The sequence below is a fragment of the Vulpes vulpes genome, chromosome 1 (assembly GCF_048418805.1).
Source record: "Vulpes vulpes isolate BD-2025 chromosome 1, VulVul3, whole genome shotgun sequence".
NCBI classification, from domain to species: Eukaryota; Metazoa; Chordata; class Mammalia; order Carnivora; family Canidae; genus Vulpes; species Vulpes vulpes.
The window spans coordinates 23,318,734-23,344,644 of NC_132780.1; the positions used below are offsets into that span (position 1 = coordinate 23,318,734).

General features: G+C 50.4%; 1 protein-coding gene across 2 annotated transcripts; it reads right to left on the bottom strand.

The window, feature by feature from the left end:
- Positions 1 to 1,748: 1,748 nt before the first annotated feature.
- Positions 1,749 to 25,726, bottom strand: ZNF837 (zinc finger protein 837). Of its 2 annotated transcripts, none has more exons than XM_025984425.2 (2): positions 25,625 to 25,726; positions 1,749 to 8,961 (listed from the first exon to the last, which is right to left on the bottom strand). In XM_025984425.2, the coding sequence occupies exons 1-2, from the start codon at positions 25,695 to 25,697 to the stop codon at positions 7,313 to 7,315; spliced, it is 1,722 nt and encodes a 573-aa protein (XP_025840210.2). In that variant the 5' UTR covers positions 25,698 to 25,726; the 3' UTR covers positions 1,749 to 7,312. The 2 variants fall into 2 exon arrangements, with proteins under 2 accessions (XP_025840210.2, XP_025840211.2); XM_025984426.2 differs by having other exon boundaries at positions 25,542 to 25,712.
- Positions 25,727 to 25,911: the final 185 nt, after the last annotated feature.

Genomic DNA, 25,911 nt, shown 5'->3' on the forward strand with positions numbered 1-25,911 from the left:
AGAAACTGCTCCAATATGAGGGGCTCAGCATCTGCTCCTTGGAGCATGCCTCTGGCTGCAGCCATTGACAGCACGGCTCTCGGAGCTGGGCCAGGGCCTCATAGGGCCTCTCTTCCTCCTTGTAGCAGAACTCCCAGCAGCACTGGCCAGGGGTCTCAGAGCTGGGCTCACCCACCATTAGGGCTGGTGTGCTCTGAAGGACCCCAGGGGCCAGAGCTGATGCCTTGCTCATCTGGGCAGCCATCATACCTCTTCCCAGGCAGGACAGCCACATGTTCCAGGGCACTTCCTCTGGACCTGGAGACACAAAGGTGAGCCTCTGAGCTCAGCCAGGCCATGAAGGCCCCTCCTGAGAACTCTGAGAATAAGTGGGATCTGCAGGTCTGGGTGCTTGCGTCTATTAGTGAATCAGGAAGTAAGTGTCCCCACCTGTGTGTCCATGTGTTTAAGAGATATATGGAGGGGCCCAGTATGTGGTCTTCTGTACCATCTCCTCCTCTCTCCCTACTTTTCTCAGGGGTCTCTGCCCTGGCTTCTTCAACTACTTGGCTCCATTCATCCCCCACAGAGAATGCCAAAGTCTGCAAACTGGATAGCCAGGTTTGGCTAGCACACAGATCTTGCTTGACTGACCCTTTCCAACATGCTTTTTAAAAAATTTAAATGAATTACCAATGTTAAAAAGCAATCAGATGTTGGTAGGAATGTAAAATGATGTGGCCTATGTGGAAAACACTCTGGTGGTTCCTTAAATGGCTAAACACAGAGTTACCATAGGATGCAGCAATTCCACTCTTAGGTATCTACCCAAAAGAAATGAAAACATGTCCAGACAGCTTTTTTGCACACAAATGAAAACAAAGAACTATATGACCTACCTTAAGGTATCCTTTTTTTTTTTTTATGATAGTCACAGAGAGAGAGAGAGAGAGAGAGAGAGAGGCAGAGACACAGGCAGAGGGAGAAGCAGGCTCCATGCACCGGGAACCCAATGTGGGAGTGGGATTCGATCCCGGGTCTCCAGGATCGTGCCCTGGGCCAAAGGCAGGCGCTAAACCGCTGCGCCACCTAGGGATCCCCCCTAAGGTATCCTTTTGCCATTTTTTTCCCTCCTTAATCTTGTGTGTATTTTCAAATTAAAAAAAAAGAGATCTGGGGACACCTGGTGGCTCAGCGGTTGGGTCCGCCTTGGTCTCGGGGCATGATTCTGGGGTACCAGGATCGAGTCCCACATCGGGCTTCCTGCATGGAGCCTGCTTCTCTTCTGCTTGTGTCTCTGCCTCTCTGTCTCTCACGAATAAATTGATAAAATCTTAAAAAAAAAAATAGAGATCTGTTGCAGTGCTGGGGATGAGGAAACTCTTGCTAAGGGGAATTCGAGCTTTCTCCCATTTCTTTTCCTCTCTTCCTCTTTCTTTCTCCTGGTCAAGATTATAAATATACCAAGAAGTTGTCCTTCACACACACACACACACACACACACACACACACACACACACAAAAGTATCCATGTAAAAGTTTGCACATGTCATAACATATATATATATGTATAATAATACAATTACTATAATAGCCGAAAAGTGTTAATAGGCCAATGTCCATCAACTGATGAATGGATAAACAAATGTGGTGGATACTTATAATCAAATATTATTCTGCCACAAAAAGAAATGAAACACAGATACATCCTATATGATACAAAAACCTTGAAAACATCATGATAAATGAAAGAATCAAGACACAAAGGCTTTACATTCTATGATTTTATTTATCTGAAATGTCCAGGATAGGCAAATCTGTAAGAAACAGAAAGTAGATTAGTGCCTGCCAGGAGCTGGGGAGGAAGAAATGGGAGTTTGATAAATGGATATGGAGTTTCTTTCAGGGTGATGAAAATGTCCTGGAATTAGATTGTAGAGATGGTTGCACAAAAATGTAAATATATACCAACAACATCTTGGGATAGTATCCAAATCCCCGAAGGTCCTTCCAAATTGCCTTCACTGAACCAGCCTCCCCACTGTCCTCACACTCACCTTGTGTGCCCCTTTTCTGCCTGAAAGCCTTGTCCACCACCTTTTCCCCAAAAATGCGTACTCATCATGGTCTGTGGCCACCTCCCCAATCAGTCCCCATCTCCCATACCAACAATTGGCTCTCATCCGAGGGATCACAAGTGACTGTTTGTGTCTCCCCCCAGCCCCCCAGGCCTGGGCTCTCACCTATTGGGGGCTGGATGAAAAAGTACACGGTGAAAGGAAGGAACACTGCGCAGGAAATGCCCAACGTGGGGGGTTTGGTCTCAGGAAGCGTTGGGCTTGGAGCACACCAGGAGGCCACTGAGAGTGGAGGCTGGAAGCTCCTGCGGATAAGGCACGTGCAGAGGCCCAGAAGCAGCGCGGGGAGGAGGTCTGAGTGTATGAATGAATGCGTGGAAGAAGGAATGATGGCCCAGGGCCTAGGGAACTAAGGGCGAGACTGGAGAGCAGGAGGAATTAATGAATGAGTGAATAGATGGACAAACGAATCGGAGTTGGATGACCCGGCAGCTTAGTGCAAGAGGAACCAGAAAGCAAGGGGACGAGTAAAAACGTGAATGAATGAAAGAGCAGGGGGAAGGGATGCTACGGAAGTAAATGAGGACGCCCACGGAAGAGTGAGAGGCGAAGAACGGCCTCTAGGGGTGACAGCGCTTCTGCCCCGACCCTAGGCGGCAGAGCCACTTCCGGGGCCCTCTGGGCGGTGCGAAGGCCTCACTCTCGGTGGTCCCAGAGCGCGCCCGCCCTGGTCTGCGCGGCCCGGCAGGGGGAACCGCGGGTGCGGGTCCGAACCCTGCCGGACCGCGGCCACTCGCCTCACGCACTGTCCTTGGCCTGCCCCGGCATCTATGTGGCGCGGCCCAGCTAGGACGGCGCCCTGGTCAGCCCCCGGCCTCAGGCCGCGGGGTACCGGGCGGGATGGGGGTGAGCGCAGAGTGCCCACCGAGGCACCCTGGCGGTACTTCCCACTGCGCCTGCGCAGCTGCGGTGTTCGTCCCCAGTCACCAGCCCGCGTCCTTCGGTTTCTATGGGGACCTTCGGTTTCTATGGGGACCGGCCAGGTGCACCCGTTGCCGTGGATAAGCACCGTCCTTTCCGTTAGCCCCTCCCTGGCCTCATTTACACTTCCTGAGGGACACACACACCTCCACGCTAAAGTCGCCAGGATCTCAGACACGGGAAGCAAATCTGGAGAAAGAACTGTTCAGCAGCCAGAGGGTTGCACATTCTTCACCTCTGTCTATTCTCTGGCCATCAAGTCCTCTTTACAACCCCATGGACCTTGTCCAGCAGGGGCCTGGCGGGGAGGGGTCCGCATCTCATCTACCTAGGCACTGGCCCCACGGCCCTTCCCTGGGGAACAGCACGTCCAAGCTGGAATCACTCTTTGCTGTATAAAAGTTTCTCAGTTGCCTCCACTCTCAATCCAGGTGGTTTGGACAAGTGCGAATGCATGACTCGGGCACACAGCATTCCATGCCCCTTGGCCCTCATGATTGACTCAGGATGAATATAAGAGCAGCTTTCTATGGATATCACTGGAGCAAGAAGTTCTTTCTGAACTACTAGGGCTTCTAGTTTCTATGGAACTTGAAACCATGAATAGCTGTCAGCTGGTAAGTGTCTGACTCTTCATTTCAGCTCAGGTCATGATCTCAGCATTAGGGAATCGAGCCCCGTGCTGGGCTCTTTGCTCAGCAAGGAGTTGGTCTGTGTTTCTTGCCCTCCCTCTGCTCCTCCCTCCTATGCTTGCTTTCTCTCTCTAAAATAAATAAACCTTAAAAAAAAATGTATCCTTTAACAGCAGGTAATCATACATGCAGTAACAAAGAATCTCAGGAACACAATACAGATGTCTTTTTTGCTCATGTCACAGTGTGATCAAGTGACCCTCCCAGAAGGCTGTCCTTGATTCAGGGATCCAGGCTCTTTCTATCTTGGTCTTTTCTATTCCTTATGTCTTCATCAGAATTTCCTGCTGAATCTTGTAGGTCCAGCTGGCTGATGAAACAAGTGAAGATGATATAGGCCATTTTATGTTACCCATCACTTCTGCCCACATTCCAATAGCCAGAACTCAATCACATGACTCCATGTAACTGCAGGAAACCTGAGAAATATAAGTTTGTGGGTGCAGGAAAAGGGGATTACAGGGCATTTTAGTCCATCTCTGCCATAGGACCCATAATATCCCCTATATATTGAGTTCATATTGGGAGCACTCAAGAGTCCAGTATAGTCCATTGTACTTGCATTGAATGTCCCCAGGGCCTCCTCATACCCCTTACACACTCAAGAGTTTTCCCCAGCATGAAGTCCCTGGTTTTGACTGGGCTTATAGGCTCCTATACTCCTAGCCTTTCAAGTAGCCATTCAACTCCTTGCCCATATAGACTTTCTGGTGCATGACAAAGTTGAACCACCACCAAAGCTTTTCCACATGCTTCTTAGTGTAGTAACCAACCTTCAAGAGGGCTGCCAATGATCCCTGTTGGTATTCACACCCTTGTTGGTGTAGTTTTCTCCTACATTGAATTGGTAATGGTCTGTGTCACCAATAGAATATGGCATAAGTGAGTGTGTGACTTGGACTCTTGAATTGCTACGGGGTGGGGGGGGGGTGTAGGATTCAATTACCATGTCATGAGAACACTCAAGAAATTCTATGGAGAGACCCTTTAGACAGAAGCCACTTGACAACTATATGAATAAGCCATCTTGTCAGTGGACCCTCCAACCCCAGTCACACTTCAGATGACTTCAGCCTTGTGAGATCCTGTTATGTGACTCATTCTGGCCAATGTGTGGTGAGAGGAAGTAGCTTCCAGCTCTGTTGGGCTGTGCATTCACTTGAGAGGTGTGAGACCCTCAGAAGTCCCTTCCTATATTTCATATTAGTGGCCAGCCATGTTGAAGATGGTGGCTGTTCTGTAGTCAGAGCCCCTGACGAGTGAATAGGAATGAAATGAGCAGCACCCTTGCCAACCCGTGACATACAGTTTGAACAGGATTAGTGTTTGCAGTCAATAAGGCAGTAAGCTTGTTACTGCAGTGGAACTGAGCCCACCTGGTCACATTCTCAGGTTTTCTCCAGGAAGAATTCTCTTGTGTTGAGTTTTAATGGAATGTTTTATTACACTTACCATATCACTTGGGTTTCTCTTTGGGTTGAATGTTTTTAGGTCTATCAAGGCGTGCTGATGGTTGGAGGTCATCCATGGCATATTGACCAGTGGTAGAATTTATCTCCTTCAACAATCCCCTTACATCTACCAAGGATTGATTTATCAATAATAGAATTTCTCTCCAGAATGAATGTTCTGGTTATGTGTAAAAGATTGAGCTGTCCTTGGGGATACCATTTTAGTTGGGTTTCCCTCCAGAGTAAATTCTGTGTGGACAGTAAAAAATAAATTAATTAATTAAAAATCCATTTTTGCCTGAGGTCCCCATATTGGCCACGTGAGAGGAAGGAGACTCTCAACGTCTACTGAACAGCTTCCCATACTTGCCACATGGAACTGCTGTCTTTCTGGTATGAGCTCTCCAATGGGTGGGTGGCAGCTGCAGTCTTCCTTGTGCTACCCAGGGTATCTTCCAGCATGACTCTGTGATGTTTACTAGTATAAAAGAAGTTAAAATGGACCTTCAAAATACTGAGAATAGAACCATAGGGGTATGCGTTCTCATTTTTGCAGGACTTGCAAAGAGATTAGTGAATATCAACTTTGCAACTTTTAGCTCCTCTCCTAGGGTGGAATATGAAGCAGCCAGGAGAGCTGTGATTCTGAGGATTTCTGTTGAAAGAGTACTGAGTGACTGGGTCTTACCCTGTGGGGGCAGGGCAGGGACTCTTCTCCCTCACCTAAGACTGGGGAGGGCTTCAAGGAGACCACCTGGCTGGAGGACAGGCTGGGCGTCCCTCAAGAAGGATAGATATTCCAGAGCAGGATTTAAGCCCTCAGTGGGTGAATCCTGGATTAACCAGGACCTGGGTCTTTGTGGGGGCCATTGAGGGTGAAGGATACTATATGGTAAGTCTCCTTCAGGGTGGACTCCCTTGGGGCCGCTGAGGCTGGTTTTCTAGGCTGCCCCCTTTCTCTGTGGCTGCTTGAACTGAGAACTTTGAGCACTTCCCATCCTTGGGAACATTTTGGAAGTATACTGTGCCCAGGCCCTTAAAGATTCAAAGATAAGCCAAGCCAGCTCTGCCCTCCCTCCCGGAACTCTGGCTGGGCCACGTGGCCTCTCTGGGGCTCTTTGATACAGGCCAAGAACTGTCCCTCCTCTTCCAGTTAGGGCAAGGATCAAAGGGGGTGATTAAAGGTAGAATGCCCAGCGCAGTGCCTGGCATATAGTAAGCTCACCTAAAGTGCAGAGCTGTGGGAGTATCATTTTGGAACTAGTGTGGAGGATGGAGTGGGGAGGAAACTGGAATCACATATGTACATAACTATATATACTGCTCTGAAAGAACATGTTGCTTGTTCTAAGCCTCTGGTGGACTCCCTCTTATGTGGTGGCCATGGGGAATTGTGGCCACACATCTGGGTCCCCTCCTTGATTCTTCCAGGTAGCAGGAGATGGCATCCAGCTTGGAGTCCTCTGACAGATGAGGAGCACTGACTGGACCACCTTGCCTTGACATAGCACAATGAAGTCCCCACCTGCAATCACAAGGCCAAGGCTGCCAGGGAATCCCTCCTCCTTCCAACAGGAGCCTTCTCCAGTGACTAGAAGCAACCCAGGGGCAGGGCAGAGGCCCTACCCACAAAGCCCATGGCCATCGGCCCCAGGAGGGTCATGAAGTATGCAGAGTCCCTCTCCAGAGGCCCAGGGAGGCCAGACGAGAGACAGGGCCAAGTTACACTAAAAGGTGTGCAAACACCCAGAGGCTACCAAGGGTTAATGAAGCCCCCTAGGAAGGTGCAGTGGGAGGCCCTGGGTTCAGATGTTACCTCTACCATTTTCTGACTGTGGCCCCGGGGAGTCACTCCCCACATCTCTGCTTCCCCACTTCCCAGCCCACCGCAGGAGGCAGAGCAGGACTCCTGATAGCCCACAAAGCATCTGGGTCACATCAGTGCTCCATCCCTGTGTTTATTAGCGCTTCACCAAAACCCATTATTATGCACCCACTTGAAAGGGCCACATAAAACTTTGAGTCGGGGAAACCTGCAGATACAGGGAGTACCAAGTGAGATTTAAGAAAGACTACAACCGTGGCTCAGGTGTCTGGGAGAACAGCCCCCGCAGCCCGGAGCCATGCGAGGTCAGGAGGCCGCGTGCCGCTTCTGATGCTCCTTGAGGTTGGAGCGCTGGCTGAAGGCTCGGCCGCACTCGCCGCAGGTGTAGGGCCGCTCGCCCGTGTGTGTGCGCTGGTGGCGGACCAGACTGCAATTGCGCACGAAGGCCTTGCCGCAGTCTCGGCAGATGAAGGGCTTCTCGCCCGAATGCAGGCGCTCGTGCTGGCGCAGCTCGGAGCAGCCCCGGAAGGTCTTGCCGCACTCGGGGCAGCCATATGGCCGCTCGCCGGTGTGCGCGCGCTGGTGCTGCACCAGGCCCGAGCGGCCCTTGAAGGCTTTCTCGCACAGCGGGCAGGCATAGGGCTTGGCACTGCTGTGCGTTCGCTGGTGCCGGCTCAGGTTTGAGCGCTGGTTGAAGGCCTTGCCACACTCTGGGCACGCATAGGGTTTCTCGCCCGTGTGCACGCGCTGGTGTTCTACGAGGTGCGAGAACAGGCCAAAGGCCTTGGCGCACTCAGCGCACTCGTACGGCTTCTCCCCCACCACCGACACCTTTGGAGGGCCCTGAGTCCCCTCGCTGCAGTCCCCAAAGGGTGGGCACCCAAAGAGGAAAGACCTCTGTGCCAGGGGCAGGCTGTGGCGGTGGCGCTTGGCTGGGTGTGTCTTCTGGTGGCGGTAGAGACCCGAGCAACGCACAAAGGCCTTGCCACACTCAGCACACTCATAGGGTCGCTCCCCCGTGTGGATGCGCTCATGCTGCAGCAGGCTTGAGGTGCGCGTGAAGGCCTTACCACACTGGTCACAGACGTAGAGCCGCTGGGCCGGGGGGTCCCGGGCACTGCCACCAGGACCCGAAGCCTGGCCACAATGAGGACACATTAAGGGGCCTTCGGCTACCTGCTGCTGCTTGTTGTAGCCAAAGCGCTTTCCACACTGGCCACACAGGTGGGGCTCCTCTGCCATCTGCATCATTTCCTGCCGGGCCAGCAGGACCCTCCAGGGAAAGTCTTCCTCACTGCAATTGCAGGCCTGGGGCAGCTCCTCCAAGGGGTTCTGCTGAAGGAGGGTCATGTGCAGGCTCTTTGGGAAGGTCTGGGTGCCTGTGTGCCATCCACATGACCCATCCTTTGTGTGGCTCTCCCACAGCTGGGTCCTGGGGCAGCACCAGAGCAACACCTGGCCTTCACAGTGATCACACACCAGGGACTTCTCCTCAGGAGATGTTCTGTGATGCTGCACCAGGCAGCAGTTATGACTGGAGGCTTTGGCACCAACAGGGCACCAACAGGGGTCCTCCCCAGCATGTGGCCCCTGGGGAGTGACTAGGTCAGGGTCCTGACAGGAGGCCGGGCCATATGGCTCTTGTACCAGGGGTCCTGCTCCTGCACTCTGGAGGGTCCCTGGACTGGGGCTCACACCAAGGCCCCAGCTCCAGAACCGCCTGTCTTGGGGAGCTGTCTTGCCGCCTGCTGTCCTTTCATGTAGATCTCCCTCTTGAGAGTGGTATCTCTTGGCTGGGTCCTCTGCCAGGGGCCTTAGTTCCATCTTGGGCCTCTCCTCCTGGCCCCTCTTGGCTCCCTGGAGATCTGCCTTGGGAATGCCTCCCTGCCTGGAGTTCTGGGCCCGAGCCTCCATTCCTGGGGCCAGCCCCCAACACAGTGTCCTGGCTGTAGGATCTGGAAGAGCAGAGGAGAAATGGAGGTTGGCAGTTCTCAGGAGGGGAGTGGGGAGAACTGCCAAAGAATGATGACCCCATGGGATCCCTGGGTGGCGCAGCGGTTTGGCGCCTGCCTTTGGCCCGGGGCGCGATCCTGGAGACCCGGGATCGAATCCCACATCGGGCTCCCGGTGCATGGAGCCTGCTTCTCCCTCTGCCTGTGTCTCTGCCTCTCTCTCTCTCTCTGTATGACTATCATAAATAAATAAAAAAATTAAAAAAAAAAAAAGAATGATGACCCCAGGACTGATGGAGTTGCCCCAGCTTTCCATAGCCCAGGAAAGAAGAGAAGGAATGACATCAGGCAGTGAGAACCCGGGAGCTTCCTGCCCTGACTCCTGACCTCTGCCAGAGTCTAGGATGTCACTGAGGCCCCAGAGAGCATCACCCCTCCTCTTTTACCAGTTGTTGGAGCACCATCATCCCTGGTTTGGGACCTCAGCAGCCCTTCTCTTGAGCAAGACATACACTAACTGCTCAGCTGCCCACTCCCCAGAATCCCTTCTCCACTCCCAAGCACCAGCTTCCTGGCAGCATGCCCTTCTGACTCCCTGCCTTGATCTGGCCCAGCATCATTGCCTGCCATCAGCCAGGTCTTCTAGGAGTTGTGAGATGGGGCTCATCTGGCAGCAGAACTGAACACCAGATCTGCCCCTCCTCACTTCTACCAAGTAACCTTGGTTCTCTACGGTCTGGCAGCCTCATCTACAAAATGGGTATGATAGACGTAAACAGCTGACCTTGGGGGCCCTGATCATTCCAGCAACAATCAACACCAAGAGGGCCTGTTGCCTACTATTACTATTCCCAAATTCCACTGTGGCTGTTAGTTTTCTATTGCTGCCGTAACAAATTACTACAAATTTAGTGGCTTAAGGTAATGGAAATTTATTATCTCACAGGTCTGGACAGAAGTCCTAAGGCAAGGTTTCAGCAGTGTTGCTTCCTTCTGGAGGCTCAAAGGCAGGGTGCCTGCCTGCCTTTTCCAGCTTCTAGATGCCACCTATTTTCCTTGTCTCATGGCCCTGTCTTCCATCTTCAGTGCCAGCATTGAAACATCAGACTCTGCCTCTCCTGCCTCTTTTTTTTTTTTTTAAATATTTTATTTATTTATTTATGAGAGACAGAGAGGGGCAGAGACACAGGCAGAGGGAGAAGCAGGCTCCACGCAGGGAATCTGACATGGGACTTGATCCCGGGTCTTCAAGATCATGGAAAAGGCAGGCACTAAACCGCTGAGCCACCCGGGCTGCCCTCTCCTGCCTCTTCTTATACAAAGACACTGTGATTACATTTGGCCAACCATAAATAATCCAGTATAATCTTCCATATCAAGATCTACTATCCTACCTCATAGTCCCTTCTGCTGTGTGAAGTAACATATTCACAGGTTCTACAGACTAGGACATGCACATCTTTTAGGGATGGTGAGGGGCATTATTCCGCCTATCACAGTGGCTTTTTCTGAGTTCTTCGTATGGTTTACTGGGAAAACACAGTATGAATCAAGATGCCACTGAGGTGAAACAAAACTGAATGTTTAGCCTGCAGGGCACCTGGGTGGCTCAGTGGTTGAGTGTCTGCCTTCAACTTGGGTCATGGTCCCAGGGTTGTGGGATCGAGTCCTGCACTGGACTCCCTGGGGGGAGCCTACCTCTCCCTCTGCCTGTGTCTCTGCCTCTCTCTGTGTGTCTCTCATGAATAAATTAAAAACATATTTTAAAAAAAGAATGTTTAGCCTGCAATCTTGAAGGACACACAAGCAGCTCAGGACAGTCCCGTCTGGATGGAGGCTTACTTGGCAGGGCATAGCTAAAACCTGTAGAGCGGGCAGGGTGACTGATGTGTAGCAAACATACATGGAGGGGTCAGGCAGAGAAGGCCCACCTCATGGGTACAAATACAGAAAGGACTTGCATGCTATTAAGTTACTGATCAATGACAGTCACTAATAGATGACTGACCTATTAAAGAGCCCATGGTAAGAATGAGAATCCTTCCTATGTTCTTGTTCCTTCCAGAACCTGCCCAGCACAGCCTTTGGGGTATAAATATGTGACCACAGTAAGTCAACACCTTGCTGAGCACGAGGGCTCAGATTCTTGTCCTTTTGCTCTGTTTTTTCTGTGGAAGGCAGATATTCCTTCACCAAATGTTCCAGAAATTTTGGGCACCTGGGTAGCTCAGTCAGTTAAGCATCTGATCCTTGATTTCAGCTCAGGTGATGATCTCAGGGTTTTGAGACTGAGTCCTGTGTGGGGCTCTGCACTGGGTGTGAAGCCTGCTTAGGATTCTCTCTCCCCCATGTGCCTCCCCGCCTTTCTCCCTCTTAAAAAAAAAAAAAAAAGTTCCAGATATTTGAGTCTATTTAGTGAAACAGTTTTCACCCATTCTTGCTTGACCCACTGCCGCTTTTCTGCCATTTTTGCAAGTTTCTAACAAGTAGGTGCCCAGGGGCACCGGTGGCTTGAAATAACATGACTAGGAATTAAAAAGAATCAGGAAGCATTTAATCAAGTCTCTCTACAAGTTTTCAGCCAAAGACACATCAGAGCAACTGGGTGTGGTTCTTTTCAGGATGCTGATTATTTGGCCCTCAGACAGGACAACGACAACGGCAGAAATTGGTTTCTGGTTAGTGCTTTGGAGGAAAATGTTTGGGGAGTGAAAATTAGACATACTGAATTGGTTAAAGGTGAAATTGCAGAGTTGAACACGTTTCACAGATCCTGAGGGGTCACAAAAGCAGCTTGGCCACTAGTGCTCCGCTCTTCAGGAGGCTGCTTGTTGGAACGTGGAAAGCTGAAGGGCCCACATTAAGGGTGGTTTGTCTGGTTACATATTGAGTAAAGAATCTGGGGCATTCTCTAAAGAAACAAAGGTGGCAATAAGGACAGAACCACACTGTGAGCTGAAGTTTCTCAAACAGTCCTCACTCCAGTCACATGTGATAACTGCCAACCCTCCTGTAACTCCCAGGCCTTCAACCCAGGGCAGATGAGGCCACCTTTCTCCATTTGCACCTTAAAGCCACTTAGCATCTGGGTTGATTGAGATTCCATGAGGCTACATTCAGGCCCATAAGGATACTGATCCTTGCTGGCTCTCTCTCCCATATGTGACACTGAGGGGGGCTAATACTTTGGAAATCCAACACCTTCCTCACTTTGTGCCTTTGTTTCTCCATCTGACAGTTTAGCTATGTAGAGCTCAAGACTCAGAGGTGCTCAGAGCCCCTAGAGTGAGGGACTTCAAGCAAGCACGAGGACATCTGGGTGACAATAAACAATGGCATGTTGTACCCTAGTGCCAGACTATCCATGGGGCCCTCTAGAGTGATGCATCACTATGTAAGCCAGCAGGAGGATATGAGGGACACATCTCTTTCCCAAACACCTGTGGATTTGAGTCATCCTAGGATATTCTTTCCAGGTGGGAAGTGTCCACAACTGTACACTGTTATTGTGTTTCTGCCTTGAGATACTAACTGCAGCTCTCCAAAAACAGGGGTAGGGAATGACACAGGCTAACCGGGGAGCAAACAGCTGTGGGCTCCACCCTAACAGTAGATGGATATGAATCTAACCTGCAATGAACACCATGCCCAGGGTTGATGGACCCGGGCTCAGTTGCCATGACTCTTGCAGAGTCCTAACGGGCCCCACCTAGGAAAGGCCAAGGGATGCACTTTTTCTAGAATGTGAAGCTTGCTGTGCAAATAAAATAGACAAGCTGGACGACCAAGTTTCAAAAAATGTCTCTTGTACACTGGGACTGGCAAAGCTGTTGTATTGCACAGACCCACTGCAGGTGGACTGATTAGCTTCTTCCACCTAACTCTCAACAATCAGACTTTGTCCTAATGAGGACAGACAGGCTAGAAGACCTGGCAGGAAAAAGGCAATTGCACAATGCACTCCCACACAGCTAGTGGGGATAGAAAATGATGCAACAACTTCTGTGGAAAGGAGCCTGGCGGTACCCCAAAAGGTTAAGCATGGCATTACCATATGAAAGCAATTCCACTCTTAGGTATCTATCCAAGAGAAATGAAAACAGTCAAGCAAAAACTTGCACACAGATGTTCATTATGGCCTTTTCCATAACAGCCAAAAGGTAGAAAAAAACCCTCATTCATCCATCAACTGATGAATGGATAAACAAAATGTAGTCTATCCATACAAGGGAATATTACTCAGCAATAAAATGGAATGAAATACTGATACATGGATGGACCTCAGAAAACATTATGCTCAGTGAAAGAAGTCAGACACAAAAAGATGTTGCAAAATTCCATTTATGTGAAAAATGTAGAATAGGCAAATCCATTGAGACGAAGGATAGATTAGTGATTGCCAGGGGCTGAGGGATGGAAGAACGGAGAGTAACTGCTTAATGAATATGCAATTTCACGTTGGGGTGCTGAAAATGTTTTGGAATTAGACAATGGTTGCAAAACATAGTAAATATATTAAAGTCTAAAAATCATAATAAGAAGGAACCTGAATTATACACTTCTAAATGGCTCATTTTTTTAATATGAACTATATCTCAAAAAAAAAAAAAAAAAAAAAAAGAATGCACCCATGGCACAGTATTCTTGCTTTTGGTGTGCCCAGGTGTCTGTTGTAGAAGAGCCTGGGACAGTCTGCCCTGAAGCATCCAGGATGTCATCTGAGCCCCAGCCACAGGGATAGTAATGCATGGGAGGTGTGTGTGTGTGTGTGTGTGTGTGTGTGTCAACACTTTTGTAATGAGAAAATCAAGGTTTCCAAAATTTCTAGGTAAAAATAAAATATTAACTTTTACCACATGCTCAAGCTGACTGTAGAGTTTTCACAAGCAGAGTTTTCACATCAGAGGCTTAACCTCTATGTTAACAGCATTCTCCCCTAGACCCGGACTTCTCTTCAACCAAGTGTCTATTAATCCACTCATCTCAAAAAGAAAACTCTTGGTAGGAAGCTGGACACACATCTGGCATGATACCAGGTTGCTATGCTCCAGGTGTGAGGAACAATGGGGCCTGGGTGTCTGCCATGGCTTTGCCCCATGGCTTCCAGTAAATGCTGCCCCTATAGGGTCATGGTTGCTGGCCTCATACCCTGGCTTGCACAACAGCTGGTGGCCAGAGCAAGGCCGCAGGCCAGTACCCAGCATAACCGCCTGGAACCGCAGGGATCGAGGTCAATGACCCACTAGGGTGGGAAAATCCATCTGGGGCACCCTGGTCAACCCAGAACAATCACTGTGTAACAAATGGCCAAACCAGAGGATGGGTGGCCTGGAATGTGACGTCACCTAGGACTGGGCAGGTTCCACTGAAGGAAGCTGTAGTGGATTGAATGGTGCCCACATTCCCAAAAGATACATCTATATGCTAACCCCCAGAATCTGTGATGGTGACCTTGATTGGGAAAGGATATTTGCAGGTGTAGTTAAGGATCTTGAGATGGGATCATCTTGAATTCCCTGCGTGGGCCCTAAATCCAGTAACAAGAATCCTTCTGAGAGAAAGAGAGACGAGGTGGAGGCCAAGACTGGAGTGATGCAGCCACAACCCGAGTTACATTTGAAACCACCATAAGCTAGAACAGTTGCATGGGATGCTTTCTGCCTCAGGGCTTTCAGAGACTGGAGCCCTGCTGATGTCTTATTTCAAACTTCTGGCCTCTAGAACTGAGAATACATTTCTGTTTTAAACAACCTGGTTGGTAGCAATTTGTTCCAACAGCCACAGAAAATTAGTACAGAGACTGGTCCAGCACCCTTCATAGGATGAATGGATTTATGTGTGGTGGCTCTCCTGATCCCCTGTGATGCGACCAGATGACTGCTCAGTGCAGAGGATCAGGTAAGACAGGGTGGTCCCAAGACAAAGCAGCAACTCCCACCTAGCAGGAAGAAACCCTGATCTCACAGGATGTGGGGATCAAGGGTCACCCATTACTCATGTGTACAGGGCATCTCCAGACTGTCCCCAGACACCCTGCTCTCACAGGTGGCTTCCTCTGCCGATCTAAAACATGACAAAAACGTGCCTCCCTGCATCAGACACAGCAGGTGGAAGCTGCAGACCATGGTGGAGTCTCCCTGCCTCTCTTGTCCTGCTCCAAGCTTGCTCCTGAAAGCTACTCCACCTGTATCTAGATGACCTTCCAGTCATGGACGTGAGACTCGCGGCTGAGCTCGGCCAAGGGTTCCTGGGAGCCTGTCTCCAACCCCACCCTGCATCTGCCCCAGTGTTCTTGGCAGTGACCTCCCATCTGCCCTAGGTGTTCCCCCAGCTTTTCTTTTCTTTTTTTTTTTTAAGATTTTATTTACTCATTAATGACAGACACAGAGAGAGATCGAGAGCGCGGCAGAGACACAGGCAGAGGGAGAAGCAGGCTCCATGCAGGGAGCCCGATGTGGGACTCAATCCCGGGTCCCCAAGATCATGCCCTGGGCTGAAGGCTACGCTAAACCCCTGAGCCACCCGAGCTTCCCCGACCCCCCCGCCGGCTTTTCTTTTCTTTTTTTTTAATTTTTTGTTTAATTTTTATTTATTTATGATAGTCAAAGAGAGAGAGAGAGAGGCAGAGACACAGGCAGAGGGAGAAGCAGGCTCCATGCACCGGGAGCCCGACGTGGGATTCGATCCCGGGTCTCCAGGATCGCGCCCTGGGCCAAAGGCAGGCGCCAAACCACTGCGCCACCCAGGGATCCCTCCCGCCGGCTTTTCTAACGCTCAGCAGGGCTGGTGGATGGGAACAGGACACAGAGCAGCCACCTTCGGGCAAGTGGAGGGCTGAGAAGTTAACACGTCCCAGGCTGAGCCTTGCAGAACCAAGTGATCACAGCACATGGGAGAAAGGTTTGCGAGGCTGATAACCATCTGCCCTACTCTGCACTGCACAGAAGGGTGAGCAGTGCACCAGCAGGAGCACCGCTCTGTGCCTGTTCCCCCACGATTGCGCTAACAGCGGTTAGCGAGTGAGGAACTAACGCCAGGCAGCAGGGGGCGTGGCAAAGAGCGGCTTCTGTGTCCTCTTTGGGAAAAGGAATGGCAATCGCAGCCATCTACACCCCGGCGTCCAACTCAGAAATAATCTGTCATTCCCACCTCTAAAGGGAGGAAGAGTGGGGCTGATGCCGGGAGCAGCAGCAGAAAAGCACCTCACTACACTCATTGGTCACATACAGGGGGCTTCCGGAGTTGAGAACCTGGGTCATGGTCACTGGAGAGGAAGTGGGACTCCAACAGAGGAATCCAACTGACTCCAATATCAGGTTGCTGGACCAGGGCTCATTAAGACTAGAAAAGTTGTACCCTTTCACACAAGTCTCTCTCCTGAGGGGAATATCCCAGCATTGTCCTCTACCAGGGGCCTAGGTTCCACGTCAGGTCTCTCCTGAAGGCCCAAGGCAAATCATTGGGAACCAGCCTCAGGGACTCTTCCCTGCTCTGCACCTGGACTGGAGCCTCCATCCAGGGGTTGGCCTTCGTTTCAGAATCCTAACAGCAAAATTTGGAAGAGCCCATGAGCACTGGGTGTTCTGCTCTGTTGGCAAATTGAATTTAAATAAAACATAAAAGGGGCACCTGGGTGGCTCAGTGGTTGAGGGTCTGCCTTCCGCTCAGGTCGTGATCCAGGGGTCCTGGGATCAAGTCCCACTCTGGGCTCCCAGTAGGGAGCCTGCTTCTCCCTCTGCCTACGTCTCTGCCTCTCTGTGTGTGTCTCTCATGAATAAATAAATAAAATCTTTAAAATAAATAAGTAAATAATATTATCTTTCCTTATAAAAAATTTTAAAATAAAAATACAAAAAGGAAAAAGAAAACAGATCTAGAAGAGCTGAAGAGAAATGGAAACTGGCAGTTCCCAGGTGAAAAGGGTGCCAGAAATCATGAAAGCAAACCCCAGCAGCCAAGGAATCTTGGAGATTTCCTAGTCTTGAAGGCTGTTAAAAGTGACAGACATAAAGGAATTTCAGCAGGAAGTGAAGACAGCAGCTCAGTGGATGAGGTGATCAGGGATGGGTCACCTCTTTGTATCTCTAGGATTGGTTCCTCCTCTCCCCTCTGCTCTCACCTGTCTGACCACTGGCTCCCTGCTGATTTCTGCCTCTCTCTGACCCTCCTCATCATCAACTGCCCTATACAACTTCCAGAACATCCATCTAAGCCCCACCCAACACTAGCTGTTTAATGGCTGTGCCAGTCTCTGATGGGAACTGCTGCTGACCTAGGTTTGGAGTCCAATGTACGTGTGTGGTAGACAGAATAATGGACCCCAAAGATGTCCACATTTTAATCCCCACTACCTGGGACTATATTACTTCATAAGGCAAAAGGGATGTTGCAGATGTGATTAAAAATCATAAGGAGCTATCCTAGCTTATTCAGCTGGGTCAATATAATCACAGTAGTTTTGTGGGTTTTTTTAAGATTTTATTTATTTATTCATGAAAGACACAGAGAGAGAGGCAGAGACACAGGCAGAGGGAGAAGCAGGCTCCATGCAGGGAGCCTGACGCGGGGTCTCCATGCCGGATCTCCAGGATCAGGCCCTAGGCTGAAGGCGGCGCTAAACTGCTGAGCCATCCAGGCTGCCCAATCACAGTATAAGAGGGATGCTGAGAGAGTCAGAGAAGGAGATGTGAAGATAAAAGCAGAGGTCAGAGTAGTGTGGTCACAAGACAAGGAATGTGAGCAACCTCTAGAACCTGGAGAATGGAGAACCTAGATTCTCCCCTGGAGTCTCCAGAAAAAAAATGCATCCCTGGCCATACCTTGATTTTAGCTCCTAAGTCTCATTGGAGTTCTGACCTTCAGAGCTGTAAGATAATAAATATGTATTGTTTTAAACCACTAAGTTGGGACACCTGGGTGGCTCAGTGGTTGAGCCTCTGCCTTTGGCTCAGGGCGTGATCCCGGGGTATAGGATCAAGTCCTGCATCAGGCTCCCTATGGAGAGCCTACTTCTCCCTCTGCCTGTGTCTCTGCCTCTCTGTGTCTCTAATGGATAAACAAACAAACAAACAAACCACTCAGTTTGTATAATTTGTTATAGCAGCAAGCAGAAAAGGGAAAAGTTTCCATAAGGCATTGGGAGATCTTTGACAATTTCTAAGCCATCTCCTTTTTGTCAGAGTGAGGGCAAGCCCAGAGCTTCTGTCTTCAGCATCAAGGACACCACAGTAGGCTGTCCAGGTATTTATTTATTTATTTTTAAATTTTATTTATTTATGATAGTCACACAGAGAGAGAGAGAGAGAGAGAGAGAGAGGCAGAGGAAGAAGCAGGCTCCATGCAGGGAGCCTGATGTGGGACTCGATCCCGGGTCTCCAGGATCACGCCCTGGGCCAAAGGCAGGCGCCAAACCGCTGCACCACCCAGGGATCCCCTGTCCAGGTATTTACATGTGGAGTTCCCTTCTTTTTTTTTCTTTTTTTTTTTTAAATTTTATTTATTTATTCGTAGAGACACAGAGAGAGAATGAGAGGCAGAGACACAGGCAGAGGGAGAAGCAGGCTCCATGCAGCGAGCCCGACGCGGGACTCAATCCAGGGTCTCCAGGATCACGCCCCGGGCCGCAGGCGGCACTAAACTGCTGCGCCACCGGGGCTGCCCTGGAGTTCCCTTCTTTTGGTTGGTTTTACATTTTTGGTTGATGCTGTCAAGTTTCCCTATCGATAAATGGATCTAAGCAAAAGCAAGTGAGTTGATATAAATCATGGTTCTCAACAGTTTTGCCCTCTGGGGAATACCTGGCAATGTCTGGCTGGAGACACTTTTAGTTGTCACAACTTGGGCTGGGGGTGCTACAGTGCACAGTGGTTAGAAACCAAGGATGTCACAACTGGGGCTGGGGGTGCTACAGTGCACAGTGGTTAGAAACCAAGGATGCTGCTAAACATCCTAAAATGCACAAGACAGCCCCACCTCCACCTCTTGACAATGTCAATAGTGTTGAGGTAAAAAAAACCCTAGTGTAAAGAAAACCATGAAGTACACATGCCACATACAAGAGGTAAGGTTGTTTTGGGAAAGTGGGACTAGGCATGGGTAGCTAAGTGAAAAAAGCTAAACATAAAAGACCACATATTCTATTACTCCATTTATATAAAATGACTAGACCCACAAAGAAAGCAGACTTCACACTATACTGTGCATCACAGTTTTGCCAGTACAACATATCAACAATCTCCTTGTTCGAACACCTGGGCTGCATTATCCATTGCTGAGTAACAAAATACCCCAAAGCCATTTTATGTTGTGTGTGGAGACCAGGATCTGGCAATGCTCTACATGAACTAGAACCTTAAGTGAGGTAACCAAAGCTCCAGAGGACTGAGGCAGCATATGGAGCCGGCATGAAACAATTCCACAGATGTCCGCTGAATGGGAACAACCCACTTTATAAATTACTTAAAAGCATCCACAATTTTCTGAGTGCCTGTTAGGCACCAGCTAGCACTGTGTTGATGGCGTTACATGGATTGACTCATTTAGTCCTCATGCACGTCTAGAAAGGCGGCGGCATCCCATCCGTTTTACAGGAGAATTGGGGGCTCAGAAAGAGGAAGCCAGGGACCCCTGGGTGGCTCAGCGGCTGAGTGTCTGCCTTTGGCTCAGGGGGTGATCCTGGATGCCCGGGTTTGAGTCCCATGTCCAGCTCCTTGCATAAGGCCTGCTTCTCCTCCCTCTGCCTGTGTCTCTGCCTCTCTTTCTGTGTCTCTCATGAAATAAATAAATAAATAAATAAATAAATAAATAAATAAATAAATAAAAGAGGAAGCCAGGTGTGGGTCAAATTCTCAGCCTTCGGGGCTTCAGGAATCTGCAGATTTGTCCAGAGTCACTGCAGGGCCTGAAATGCTGATCCTGAGCCACAGAGAGACTGGAGCTCACAAACTCCCTGTGAGGTGTCAGTCACAACTTCACAGATGTGGAAACTGAGGCCCAAGCAGGAAAGCCACGCATCCTGGGCTGAACCAAGGCAGCCGGTCTTGGGACCCTGGTCCACGACTCAGTCAAGGGCTGGACTTAACCCCTCACCCGCCCTGCCTGCCGCCGAAGCAAAGGGACACCTGTCCACCCTGCTTCCATCACCATCACACACAGGCCGAACGGGAGGCCTTCGGGAAGTAAGCGGCTCCCCCGGAGCCCTCACCCACCCTCTGAACACACCAGAGGCTCCGATGCAACACGCGACCCACGCCACTCATCCTCCGAAGGCCAAGGGCCACTCCCGCAACCAGGAGACACGAGAGGCCGACACAGGGCCGCCACCCCTCCACCCCGGAACCAACAAACCAACCCTCCCCGCGGCCCCACCTGGACCTGAAGTGCACGGAGCCCAGCCCCGCGTCCCACAGTTGCACCGAGTGGGCAACTCTGGGTGCCTGGACAACTACCATCTCGGTGGTTCTCCAAGCTGGTGGGGGTCAGCACCCATTTCCCCTCTAAGCGACCTGCCGGGGCACAATGTCAGCTTCCCTCCCTGGTTCGGGCCTGAAAGAACCGATGGGAAAGGCCTGTAGGAGCCAGCGCAGAGGCCAGTGAGAAATGTAGTTATGACCGCGGTCTGAGCCAGACTCTCACGAGTCACTCTTCGGTGAAGAACCGGACTGGGCAGGAATAAATCATCTCTGAAAACTAGGACTGAGCATCATGGTTACCATGGCGAGACCTACTGGTCTTCACGTCCAGGCGAGGACTGCAGTTTCCCGGTAAAGCTGGAGCCTTCCAGAGGCTCACTGTTGCCTTGGAGATGCCTTACGTCATTGCGCCATCCACTGGTTGTTGGTGAGTGGTTCTTCCCAGTAGGCTCCGGCCCAGTTCCGGTTCCGGCATGCGGAATGCCAGATCGTCCCCCAAAACCCGCAAAGCCCGAGGGTCGAGGGTCGGATGCTCTCTGCCCCATTGTCTGTGACTTCCTCAGTTCTCATCTCTAGTTCGCCATATCCTGATGTCTGCTTCTTCTCTAATGTTTGCGTCTCAATTTACCCATATTTGTGTCCAATTGTTCAGTATTTCCCACCTCTGGGTCTCTTTCCCCACCCCACCCCGATACGGGTCCCTGTTTCTCTTCCACTTAAAGCCTCAAATTCCCCCTCCTCAAGTCCAGGTCTCGATTTCTACCCCCAATTTGTGCCTTGCACCCTCAAATTGCTGCCACCACAATCCCTGTGTTGAAATTGTTCTGAATTCATACATCTGGTCTCCAAAATTTGAGATCCTGCAACTGATAATGGAAATTTTCAACATTTACAGGGCTCCCAGGGCAGCTATACTTTAACATTTACCAAGATCAAAATGACTCCACAAAACCTCAAAACCTGGGGTCTATTTCTGTTCTTTCTTCTTTGATTTTATTTATTCATGAGAGACACAGACAGAGAGGCAGAGACATAGGCAGAGGGAGAGCAGGCTCCCTGCGAGGAGCCCAATGTAGGGCTGGATCCCAGGACCCTGGGATCACACCCTGAGCCAAAGGCAGATGCTCAATCACTGAGCCACCTAGGTGCCCCTATTTCTGTTCTTTTTTCTTTTTTTTTTTTTTATAATAGTCACACAGAGAGAGAGAGACAGAGAGAGAGAGGCAGAGACATAGGCAGAGGGAGAAGCAGGCTCCATGCACCGGGAGCCCGAAGTGGGATTCTATCCCGGGTCTCCAGGATCGCACCCTGGGCCAAAGGCAGGCGCTAAACCGCTGCACCACCCAGGGATCCCCCTATTTCTGTTCTTGAGCACACATTGTATGTCTGCTTCATTAAAAGAAAAAAAAAAAAAAAGGAGAGCATTGCAAACATAAAGATAAAAACAAAAAAATCTCTGTAGTTCCCATAAGATTAAAGCCATACAGACTTGCACATACTGGAAGCCGAAAATAAAGTCTGTAACTTTCTGGAATGTCCTTCACAGTGATGTTATTTTATTTTTTAAAGATTTTATTTATTTACTCATGAGACACGGAGAGAGAAAGGCAGAGACAGAAGAGAGAGAAGCAGGCTCCATGCAGGGAGCTCAATGCGGGACTTGATCCCAAGACTCCAGGATCACGCCCTGGTCATGAAGGCAGGTGCTCAACCCCTGAGCCACCCAAGCATCCCTGATGATTTGTAACTATGTATAAAAATATATAACTCTACACAGTGTTCCTTCCCTGGACCACTCTCCTTTGTGAAGATTGTGTATCCCGGGCACCTGTCCTAACTTGGGCTCAAATAAAACTCTTCTCTCGTTAAAATTTTTCAAGAGTTAAAAAAAAAAAAAAAAAAAATTTCAAGAGTTTTGTTCATTTGTGTTGATACACCCCCTAATTCTGGAAATTTGGATCTCCAAACAATAAGGTTTAACCTTCTTCAAAGTCCCTGAGACCTCTATTAAGACTGTTCCAGGATGCCTGGGTGGCTCAGTGGTTTGGTGCCCGCCTCTGGGCGTGATCCTTGAAACCTAGGATCAGGTCCCAAGTGGGGCTCCCTGCATGGAGCCTCCCTCTGTCTCTGCCTGTGTCTATACCTCTCTCTGGGTCTCTCATGAATAAATAAATAAAATATTAAAAAATAAGACTCTGTTCCAAGGTTCTCAAATTCAACCCAGTACCTCATCTCCTCTATTCTTTACTCCTAAGTGCCCCAAGTGAGGGGACAGGTCAGGATCTGATCCAGTATTATCATCCCAGCCCTATACATTCTGCTCTGTTGCCTCATCCCCACCTACAATTCCACAGAGCCACCCTGAATATGTGGTTCTAATTTACAGCTGAGCAAACTGAAACTAGGCAAAGAGCTTGGGCTAGCCCACCCAACAGGTGGACTGGCTCAGGCACCTGTCCCTGTCTTAAAGTCTAGAATTCCCACTCTTGTAACAAGTTCCCCAGCCAAGCCACCCACCCTTGTAAGCCCAGCTTTACAGATGCTGATCGGTGGCCAGGACAGTGGTAGGCCCTAGCCAGTGGGAAAAATCAACTTCCTGTCTGCCAAGGAGCCATGGGAGAAGGGAACAAATGGACAGCACTGTAGGAATTGGAGAAGCAATTAAGATGTCTGTTGTTCCTCTCTGGGCCTCCATGACTATCTATAAAATGGGGGCATCCATCTCATATAGTTGCTTTCAAGAGTGAGATTGGATTCCTAGACTCCTAATGCCCACCTGGGAGCCTGGAGTCAGGGAGGGGCTTCCCCAGGCTGACCTCAACTAGGAGGTAGCCAGAAGAGGGGCAGACCAAAGTAAGGAGGTCTTCTGAATAGGACTAAAATTCGTGGGTCTGGAATTGGTGTGGAGGGAGTGGAGGGAGGCCCAGCCACTCTGTCTGCCTGAAGCCCAGAGTGGGAGCAGTGAGTGTATGAGGGACTAGGGTCGACTGGCCTATCCATCCATTATTTATTCAAGTTACTCATGGGCACATACTGTGTGCCAGACTCAGTGCTTGCAGCTGGGGATACAGCAGGGAAGCCAGTTTATCTTCATAGAGCTTGTGACACAGAGGGCAGAAGAGATGGTCAGGGCTTGCCAGCTCAGAGTAGAAATGATGCACCAGGAAGTGAGGGTGGCCTCTGCAGAGACTTTCCACCCTTCAGGCTGAAGAACACAGCGCCAACATCCATAGACCTCTGGGTTCAGGCTTCAGATATCCTCCACTGTGTCCTAGAGATGGGGACTGTAGACCACCCCATGCCTGGCAAGAGGTATGTGAATCTTAGCTATGCAAAGTGATCTCCTCCACCTCACACTATGGGATTTTACTTCTGCTCTCCAGTACACAGCAGATCACTTTACCAAGATCTATAAAGAGGTCTATTATCTGGGGCTCCTGGGCAGCTCAGTCAGGTAGTGGCAGACTCTTGATTTTGGCTCAGGTCATGATCTCATGGTCCTGAGAGCAAGGCCTACATCTGGCTCCCCACTCAGCAGGGGGTCTGCTTGAGTCTCTCTCTCTCTCTCTCTCCCTCTGCCCCTCCCCTCAGTTGCTCATACTCTCTCTCTAAAATAATAAACCAAAAAAAAAAAAAAAAAAAAAAAAAGTCTATTACCAAGTGACAGGAGCCCAGTAGTCTGTCAAGTAGCCCAGGGCACAGGATCCAAATTGGCCCTGAGTCGTTTTTTACCTTTTTTTTTTTTTTTAAATAGGCAACATGCCAAAAAAAAAAAAAAGTAGGCAACATGCCCAACATGGGGCTCAAACTCATGACCCTAAGATCTAGAGTTACATGTTCTACCAAATGAGCCAGCTAGGCACCCCTGATTCTGCTGTCATTTCTATGCCGAAGGGGGAAACTGAGGTTCGGGGGTGGGGGGTGGGGTGAGATGCTCCCAGCTTTTGAAGAGAAAGAGGCAGGGTTAGGAGCCTGCCTTTGGATCCTGCTGAGTGTGAGGGTAACTAGTGCCTTTGCCCCGCTCAGCTTCTCTGCTTTCCTCCAGCAAGCACCTTTCCAGAGACCTTCTGCAGGACCAGGGAGGAGCCCACTTGTCCCCTCCCTATCCTCCCACAAACCCCAATGGGAGGTCCAAGGCTGCCCTTTTCACATACCAAGGCAGAGTGCAGGGATAAAGGCCACAAGTTGCAGGGGCTGGGGCCTCCCTACCCAGATGCAGTTCCTGTGCCCCCATGGCAACCTAGGTTCTAACTCTCTGCTCAAGCCAGCTTCAGACTGTGTCCTGAACAGTGGCATGAACTACGACTAACAGTCCAAGGGGACCCAGAGTCTGGTCTGAAACACTCCTGAAATTGGGGTAGGGGCAGGGGCTAGCCCTTAATATCAGTCAATTAGTAAACAAACAATGCAGCTGCTGAGCACCTACTATGAGCGTCTTCAGAGAGTGGCAAGGGGGGTGGTCACTGGGGATGTAGAGGGCGGCTTACGTCAACTGGCTGGGCCCCCCTGGGATCTGGTTAGGGGGAGCAACCCCTTGGAGGCATAGGGAGGTATCAGAAGGTGAGGATCCCTATGCAGCCCTGGAAAAACTCCACCAGATGCCGGCGCATTACCCTCCTGCCAGCCCGCATGGCTGAGCAGCCACAGGGTCGCTGCCTCTGGAAAGCCCACCAGGACGTAGTCCACTGCCCAGCTAGACTCCAGGGTCTAGGTTTAGGAGGCGACAAACAGGGTGAGTGAAGCTTCAGGCACAAGCTAGCCACCTGGTCAATGGGTGGGGCTACAACGTGGGCGCAGCACCCGCCACCAATGTCGACCCCCTGCACTCACCCAGTGACCTCAGCATCAACAAGAGGACCCAGATGCATCAAATAGAGTGGAGGCCGTCCCCCTAATCCGCCTGTGTGCACAGCCCTGGCCCCACGTCCAGAGCTCCTTCCCAACCTCCGACCGCACGCGAGGAGAGGCGGCAGGAGCTGTAGGGGTCGTAGAGAGATGATGGGAATACCCTGGCATGTGATGAAGGGAAGTCAAGCCGGAATGGGCTCCCTCTATGGGAGGCTCAGGCCCGCAAAACCCCAAGCGAGCGAGTGTGGGAGAGGCCGACCCGAGCATGCACGTGGGGCCAGCACCAGCGGAGGGCAGTTCCTGACCACCAGGCCCACTCCTCACCCCCGAGCCTGCAGCGCGCGCATGCCTACGAAGCGGCGGTGACCTGGACGAGGAATGAGAGGGTGCCGAACCGGCTACCTTACTGGAAATCCGCGGCAGGTGGGGCGGCCCGACGGGATGCACAGCACGAGCCTGACTTCTGCCCTCATTAGACATGGAGGCCTTGGCTTCAGGGAGATCTCTGCGCCTGTGCACGGGCCCCCCCAAGACGGGGGCAAGGACTGAAATCAGAACGTCCGCCAGGCACACTTGTGGGCACACTTCTGCAAGTACGCATGCGCAGGGGATTTATGTCTTCCGTTTGGTCCAGAGGGCACCTTTACATTCTTGTTCCAGATTGGTCCTTGAGTATATCATGTCTTTTTGCACA

Excerpts from the sequence above, each read along its gene's own strand:
- ZNF837 (XM_025984425.2), bottom strand. The coding sequence starts at position 25,697 with ATGTCTAATGAGGGCAGAAGTCAGGCTCGTGCTGTGCATCCCGTCGGG. Across the intron at positions 8,962-25,624 it reads CCACCTGCCGCGGATTTCCA|ATCCTACAGCCAGGACACTG; the intron begins GTAAGGTAGCCG and ends CTGCTCTTCCAG.